The following is an 8,453-nucleotide window of genomic DNA, read 5'->3' as shown; positions in this document are numbered from 1 at the left end:
GTGTGTGTGTGGTGTGTGTGTGTTGGTGTGTGTGTGTGTGTGTGTGTGTGTGGAGACCAGGGAGAGAGAGATGGTGAATTAGAGTGCCAGACTGGTCCTGATGGAGACACAGCCAGAGGCAAACCTAGCATAGCCTACCTACTGCTTTCAGCATGGCAGCAGTGTGTGTGTGTGTGTGTGTATGTATGTGTGTGTGTGTGTGTGTGTGTGTGTGTGTGAAGAAAGCAACCACAGGAGACAGTGGAGGGTTGGGGAAGGTTGATCTTATTACAGATTATCTTTATATCTTCATCTACTTTTTACATATTCATCAACAACCTGCGTCTCGGGAGGACAGTGGAGGAGACGGGGGTTAGGAATGTCACTTTTTAAACCCATGTAAATTACAAGAGCATTGTTCTCTCTCTCACACACACACACACACACACACACACACACACACACACACACACACACACACACACACACACACACACACACACACACACACACACACACACACACACACACACACACACACACACACACACACACACACACACACACACACAGTCCCATCAAACGAGCTACAACACAGATTTCCTAAAATGGAGGTTGACGTTTATAAAACTACTGGTCATTCCCTAACACTGTGGCGGATGATGGAGGGAGGGGGGAGGAGGAGGAGGAGGAGGAGGGAGGAGGGAAGGAGGAGGAGAGGAGGGAGGAGGGGAGGAAGAGGGAGGAGGCTGATTGAAAAGTGTCTACCCAGACAGATAGGGGTCTGGTAGACTTGATTGGGAGGGGGGGAGGGGAGTGTGAATGGTGTAAACACACACACACACACACACACAGGTCTCTCACACACACACAAACACACACAGGTCTCTCACACACACACACACACACACACACACACACACACACACACACACACAGGTCTCTCACACACTCATCATGTGTCACTGTTTTATCATCGTTATTATTCTAAACAACAGCAATCACTACGGAGGAACAGTTCCTTCAGAAAACAAACTGTCATGCTGTGTGTGTGTGTGTGTGTGTGTGTGTGTGTGTGTTAAACCACATAGCTGTAGAGAGGCTGATGGTCTGACCCACTGAGAGACTGGCACAGGCAGGCCGGTCAACAGACGGTGCTCTGTGTGTGTGTCTTTCTGCATGTGTGTGTGTGTGTGTGTCTTTCTGCGTCTGCGTGTGTGTGTGTGGGTGTGTGTGTGTGTCTTTCTGCGTGTGTGTGTGTGTGTGTGTGTGTCTGGGTCAGGGCCAGAGACACTGGCAGCAAGCCTGGGTCAAATATTTGTTTTCTTTTCAGTTGCTTTAAGTATGCTTGAATTAGCGTGCCCAGTGTGTGTGTGTGTGTGTGTGTGTGTGTGGGGGGGCGGGGGCACATGGGTGGGAATGTTGCTTTAGTTCCATTGTGACAGGACTGAATCAGTCACACAGCTGAAGTCAGCAGAGATGAGAACATGAGAAACCAACCAAATAAGGCATCAAAGAAAAGAAAAAATACATTCAAAGAAAAGAAAACTTTGTAAAAATTAACGTAAAAAATAACAAACAAAAATGTGGTCTTTGGTGTTTCTACGGAGACGTGTGAGAGGAGTTGATATCCTCCAATCAGAGGTTGAGAACCAACCCGTCACCTGCCGGAGCCAACTGAGCCACTCCCCCTGCTGGCAAAGACAGGAAACTACACCTCAGAAATCATAATCAATAACCAATAAATCAATAACACCATTATGGGAATGCCGAGGCTTCAGGCTTTAGCTCGGAGAGCTCACACAGGATGGTGGCCAACCAAAAAGTTCAAAACCAAAACCAAGTCTGTCACATTTTCTTGAAAAAAGTGAAAAATGAAAAGGAGCATGTTTCAAAAACAGAAACACAGAGCAACCCCCCCCCAACTCCCCCTTCATCTCCATGACAACAACGACAACAACAAAGTCATTATGGGATACCTATGACAAAACTGTGCAGTGGGGTCATGAGGTCACAGGGTCACAGGGTCATGCATCACTGAACGTGCGACAATACCAGGAGGGGGGGGGGGGGGGTCTGTGGCCTGGGGGGGGGGGCAGGGCGGTCTGAGACCTGGGGGGGGGGGGGGGGATCGGGGGGCCCTGGTTTGGGGGTGGTGGGGGGTGTTTAAGTCCATCAACAAAAGTCCCATCAATACTTCAGGTCAACACAAGGGTTAATTATTCATGACTCTTTTTTTGAACATTGAATGAATAATAATTATAATAATAATCATCTCTCTATCCATCAAACACACACCTGCATATCCATAGACTTGACTGACACACACTGTGAGTGGTGGGGGGGGACATCTACTATTGGACAACTGTCGATATGTACCAGCCGCTGCTACGGTCACGGTTGCCGTGGCAGCGTTTCCTGGACGACGGCACCCGGTGTCCTATGATGATGTCATCAGCACCGCTGAGAGAAAGTCATTATTACAGGCTGAGCGACCGATGATCCATGATGTCACTGATGATGTCACGGCCGCTTCACCAAACGCAGCCCTCCTCTTCACACAAAGGAGGGGGGGGGGGGCTTTCTACTTGGTGTGCTTTGAAGAGGTTGTGGGGTGGGAGGGGGGGGGGGGGGCAGTGGGGTGTCAGGGGTGTGTTGCTGTTTCCCTTGGGGCAGATATGGGGGGGGGCGATCTACTGGTCCTTCTGCAGGGGGGAGATGTGTAGAGGGGGGGGGGGATCTACTGGTCCTTCTGCAGGGGGGAGATGTGTAGAGGGGGGGGGGCGCGTCCTCTCCACTCCCTCAGGAGTCCGTCTTTGAAGAGGAGGTTCAGGGCAGGGAGGGGGACCCCAGCCTCTGGGGCAGGCTGGCTGAGGGGGCCAGACACCCCCGACTCTGGGTCCGAGGGCAGCGCACTCTCCTGGGGGGGCAGGGAGGGGTCAAAAGGTCAAAGGTCAGGTGTGCATATACAGAGTTACAAAGTGTTTCAAGCAAGGGAGGCTGGTGGAGGTAGAAATCGGAGGACAGGCTCATTGTAATGCATTCATCATTCCATGCATTACAAGGAGCCTGTCCTCCGATTTTGTACCTCCACCAGCCTCCCCTGAGACAGACAGACAGACAGACAGACAGACAGACAGACAGGCAGGAAGTTCTTACCTGGAATGACTGGACAAAGCTCAGGACTTTCAGTGACAGCTTCCTGCTGGAGTGCAGCAGGTCCTGGAGGCTGAGACAACAGAGGGTTAAAGAGGTGCTGTAGGACACGGGGTGTGTGTGTGTGTGTGTGTGTGTGTGTGTGTGTGTGTGTGTGTGTGTGCGTGTGTGTGTGTGTGTGTGTGTATGTGTGTGTGTGTGTGTGTGTGTGTGTGTGTGTGTGTGTGTGTGTATGTGTATGTGTGTGTGTGTGTGTGTGTGTGTGTGTGTGTGTGTGTGTGTGTGTATGTGTATGTGTGTGTGTGTGTGTGTGTGTGTGTGGATTCCACGCAGTCCAAAGCCATGGGGTGCTCCATACCGAATGAAAGTGAAACGTTGTTTTTGAAAGGTCGTTTTGTGAAGGAGGGGGGGGGGGGGTGACTGGCCAGATGAGGTCAGACAGTGATTCAGTTCATAGATTCTATTTATAGGAAGTATACATGGACCATCCGAACCCAAAACACCAGGTTTTATAAACATACAGAAATAGTCAGAATATTGCGGAGCTTCTCTTTAAATCATTCAGTGCCGAAGGTGACTTTATTCACCAAAAATGCCTCAATGATGATGCTTCATTTAGTAGCCAATCAGAGTGTTGTTGCTAGGTAAACACCACATAAAACAATACCAATATTGGTGAGTTTTAAAAGTCAAAGGTCAAATAACGCTGTTTTTAATGGACAGTTGTGCTTACTAGTGTGTAAACACACAAACACACACACACACACACACACACTGCAGTTACCTGTGTTTGCTGCAGAGTTCGTGTGAGGCGATCTTCTGACAGATTTTGCGATTGAGCTCAGAGCTGAAGAGAGGCATCCCAAAACACAGCTCCAGAGGTACCCACTCCTCCTGAGATAACACTACACACACACACACACACACACACACACACACACACACACACACACACACACACACACACACACACACACACACACACACACACACACACACACACAGTCAGAGGGAGAGAGAGAGCTCCAGAGGTACCAACTCCTCCTGAGATAACACTATACACAAACACACACACACACACTCAGAGGGAGAGAGAGAGAGAGACAGTGTGTGTGTGTGTGTGTGTGTGTGTGTGTTGGTGTGAGTTGGTGTGAGTGTGTGTGTGTGTGTGTGTGTGTTGGTGTGAGTTGGTGTGAGTGTGTGTGTGTGTGTGTGTGTGTGCGTGCGTGCGTGCGTCTGTTCTTACCCTCTGGCTGCTTGACCTTGGCCTCCCCTGCGTTGTTGTCCTCAGTGACCAGCTCAAAGGACTCCGTACTCCCGTTGGTGTCAAACCCCCCACCCAGGTGGGTGTCTCCTGACGGGGGGACGGGACGGGACGGGGGACAGAGAGTGGTCACAGGGTGAGCTAATCAGGTAATATCATTGACATGCGAAGCTAAGTAGGTAATATCATTGGCATGCTAAGCTAATCAGGTAATATCATTGTCATGCTAAGCTAATCAGGTAATATCATTGTCATGCTAAGCTAATCAGGTAATATCATTGTCATGCTAAGCTAATCAGGTAATATCAGAACATTGTTACGCTGAAGTCAGAGAGGAGTGTGTGTGTGTGTAGACCCTTATCTCTCTCCTCCTCAACTACACCTCATCTGCATCAGCTGCTAAAGCTTCTTACTACCATTCCAAAATTCAATCCTCTGCCTCTGACCCAAGGAAACTGTTCTCCTCAACCCACCTCCTCCCCCTCCTCCCTCCTCTCTGTCTGCGGATGACTTTGTCACCTACTTTGAAAGGAAGGTTGATGACATTAGCAACTCCTTCCCTCTACCTCTCACCAACACTGCTACCTTTCCTCCCAAACCCACTGTGCTACACCCGGTCTCTGGTTTATCAGATTTTTCCCCCCTCTCCCCATATGATGTTCTAAAACTGGTCACATCCAAGCGGGCAACCACCTGCCCCCTCAATCCTATCCCCTCCCCCTTTCTCCAATCCATCTCCAAAGACCTCCTTCCGTTCCTTACCACCTTAATCAATTTCTCTCTATCCACAGGATCTGTCCCAGCTGCCTTCAAGACAGCCAGAGTCAAACCTCTTCTCAAGAAACCAACTCTTGAACCATCTGCTGTCCATAACTACAGACCGGTATCCCTTCTCTCCTTCTTATCTAAAACCCTTGAACGTGCTGTCTCTAACCAACTGTCTCACTACCTCCTTCAGAACAACCTCCTTGACCCTCACCAATCCGGCATTAAGGCTGGGCACTCTACTGAGACTACTCTCCTTGCTGTCACGGAGGCCCTCCACTCTGCTGAGCTTCCTCCCTCTCCTCTGTTCTCATTCTTCTGGACCTGTCCGCTGCATTCCACACAGGAAACCACCTGATCCTTATCTCCACCCTCTCAGAACTGGGCATCTCTGGCTCTGCACTCTCCTGGTTTGCATCCTACCTGGCCGGTCGCTCTTACCAGGTGACGTGGCGAGCCCTCAACGCTGTCCTCTCCACCAGCCCTCACCACTGGGGTCCCCCAGGGCTCTGTCCTAGGGCCCTTACTGTTCTCCCTCTATACCAAATCTCTTGGCTCGGTAATTTCTTCACATGGTTTCTCCTACCACTGCTACGTAGATGACACTCAACTCTTTCTCTCTTTCCCCCCTTCTGACTCACAGGTGGCAACACGTGTCTCTGCGTGTCTTGCAGACATTTCTGCTTGGATGTCAGCCCACCACCTCAAGCTCAACCTTAACAAGACTGAGCTGCTCTTCCTCCCAGGGAAAGCCTGCCCTCTCCAAGACTTCTCCATCACAGTAGAGAACTCTACTGTGACCTCCTCCCAGACAGCCAAGAACCTTGGTGTGATCCTTGACAACCACTTATCCTGTGTGGTGAACATCACAGCGACAGCACGCTCCTGTAGATTCTTCCTCTACAACAACTTTTGGTCCATCTCTCGCCTTGATTACTGCAATGCACCATCAGGCCTCTGCAGCTCATCCAGAACGCTGCCGCTCGTCTGGTGTTCAATCTCCCCAAATTCTCCCATGTCACCCCCCTCCTCCACACCCTCCACTGGCTCCTGGTAGCAGCTCGCATCAGATTCAAGACCCTGGTGCTCGCCTACCGGGCGGCAAAGGGAACAGCCCCTCCCTACTTGCAAGCAAGGGTCAGCCCCCAAACCCCCCATGCCCGCTCTTCCACCTCGGCTGCCCGCCTGGCACCGACCGCCTCTACGTGGATGCAGCAGCTGCACCACTTGGTCACGGCTTTTCACTGTCCTGGCGCCCCGCTGGTGGAACGAGCCTGTGCCTGCCTGCCTGCCTGCCTGCCTGCCTGCCTGCCTGCCTGCCTGCCTGCCTGCCTGCCTGCCTGCGTGCCTGCGTGCGTGCGTGTGTGTGCGTCCCACCCCTGCAGTCAGCAGCGCCGCTGGCCCTGCGGCGGTGTGTGTTCCGGGGGTTGAGCATGGTGACGTAACCACACTGGTGCTCCAGGTCCACCTCCTCCCTCAGCTTCAGCAGAGCCTGGTGCACACACATGTTAGAGGAGGAGAAGTCTGGATGGAGGGAGGAGGGAGGGAGGGAGAGAGAGAGAGGGAGAGAGAGAGAGAGAGAGAGAGAGAGAGAGGGAGAGAGAGAGAGGGAGAGAGAGAGAGAGAGACAGAGACAGAGAGAGAGAGAGACAGAGAGAGAGAGAGAGACAGAGAGAGAGAGAGACAGAGAGAGAGAGAGAGAGAGACAGAGAGAGAGACAGAGAGAGAGACAGAGAGAGAGACAGAGAGAGAGAGAGAGACAGAGAGAGAGAGAGAGAGAGAGAGAGGTTAATTCTGCTTCTCAAAGGAGCAGAGAGAAGAGGGAGTTTCATAATGCAACAGATCTATGACTTGAAAGGGAGAGAGGTGTGTGTGTGTGTGTGTGTGTGTGTGTGTGTGTGTGTGTGTGTGTGTGTGTGTGTTATTGCACCTCCTTGCAGGTCCTCCTTGTCGAAGGGGAAGGGGACGTGGACCATCTCTCCATGGCCGTGCATCCCGTGACCCTACACACACACACACACACACACACACACAGACACTCTGGAGAGACCTGAAAATAGCTGTGCACCGACGCTCCCCATCCAACCTGACAGAGCCTGAGAGGATCTGCAGAGAAGAATGGGAGAAACTCCCCAAATACAGGTGTGCCAAGCTTGTAGCTTCATACCCAAGAAGACATGAGGCTGTAATCGCTGCCTAAGGTGCTTCAACAAAGCACTGAGTAAAGGGCCTGAATACTTATGGAAATGTTATATTTCAGTTGTATTCTTTTTAATAAATTCGCAAACATTTCTATAAACCTGTTTTTCTTTGTCATTATGGGGTATTTTGTGTAGATTGATGAGGGAAAAAAGTAATTGAATCCATTTGAGAATAAGAAACATAACAACATGTGGAAAAAGACAAGGGGTCTGAATACTTTCTGAATGTACTGTATATGATACGGTAATGGTAATAACCAAAGTGTGTGTGTGTGTGTGCCAGTGTGTGTATGTGTGTGTCTGTGTTACCTGGATCAGCACAGCGGAGTGTGTGAGGGCGTCATTGAGCATGGTCAGGACATTGGATGTAGGGACAACCCCGGGGTCGTGACCCCAGGAAGTGATCAACAACCGGTCGTAAGCCTGGAACACACACACACACACACTACATTATTGCAGTCTGGACCAATCACAATGATCATCACAACAGTTTCAACCAGTCAGAATGAAGATCACAGCGTTTGGACCAATCACAGACCTGGAAGGTGTTGGGGAGCTTGCGGAGGCGGGACCCTTTGGAGAGCAGCAGGGAGGGCGGGCCTTGGCCGGTCACATGGTACAGGAAGAGCTTGAACCAGATGGAGCTCACCTCTGGGATGGCTGGGCCAATGTGCTGCAAGACATGACATCATCAGACACACACGCGCACACACACACACACACACACACACACACACACACACACACACACACAGACATACCTGTGGCGTGCAGCTGCTGATTGGGCGTATCTCATTGCTGAGGGGCGCCATGGAAACCAGGAGTTTGTAGTTCTTGTTCAGAACACGGCTGCAGGTGGCCGGGTCCAGACCCAGTAGACTCTCACACCTGAGCATGTCCAGAGGAAGACCTGGAGAGAGAGAGAGAGAGAGAGAGAGAGAGAGAGAGGAACAGGGAGAAGGGGAGAGGAACAGGGAGAAGGGGAGAGGAACAGGGAGAGAGGGAGAGGAACAGGGAGAGAGGGAGAAGTCGGTCAGTAGGTCAGGTCAGGTGGTCTGTAGAGAAAACTCACCAGCCACATCAAGGCA

At 51.1% G+C, this 8,453-nt stretch overlaps 1 protein-coding gene across 1 annotated transcript in view; it reads right to left on the bottom strand.

Moving 5' to 3' along the window:
• Nucleotides 1-243: 243 nt before the first annotated feature.
• fam91a1 (family with sequence similarity 91 member A1) overlaps nucleotides 244-8,453 on the bottom strand; it is a 21,444-nt gene continuing 13,234 nt past the window's right edge. Inside the window, exons 16-24 of the mRNA XM_083685267.1 lie at nucleotides 8,127-8,275; nucleotides 7,904-8,038; nucleotides 7,675-7,788; nucleotides 7,095-7,167; nucleotides 6,542-6,688; nucleotides 4,382-4,489; nucleotides 3,920-4,040; nucleotides 3,139-3,208; nucleotides 244-2,899 (exon numbers count right to left, since the gene is read on the bottom strand). Coding sequence (XP_083541393.1) covers nucleotides 2,720-2,899; nucleotides 3,139-3,208; nucleotides 3,920-4,040; nucleotides 4,382-4,489; nucleotides 6,542-6,688; nucleotides 7,095-7,167; nucleotides 7,675-7,788; nucleotides 7,904-8,038; nucleotides 8,127-8,275 — 1,097 coding nt within the window. The 3' untranslated portion in view covers nucleotides 244-2,719. The remainder of the gene's footprint in view (nucleotides 2,900-3,138; nucleotides 3,209-3,919; nucleotides 4,041-4,381; nucleotides 4,490-6,541; nucleotides 6,689-7,094; nucleotides 7,168-7,674; nucleotides 7,789-7,903; nucleotides 8,039-8,126; nucleotides 8,276-8,453) is intronic.

Source organism: Argentina silus (assembly GCF_951799395.1).
Source record: "Argentina silus genome assembly, chromosome: 14".
In the NCBI taxonomy this organism is placed as follows: Eukaryota; Metazoa; Chordata; class Actinopteri; order Argentiniformes; family Argentinidae; genus Argentina; species Argentina silus.
This window is presented reverse-complemented; position numbering and strand designations above follow the sequence as displayed.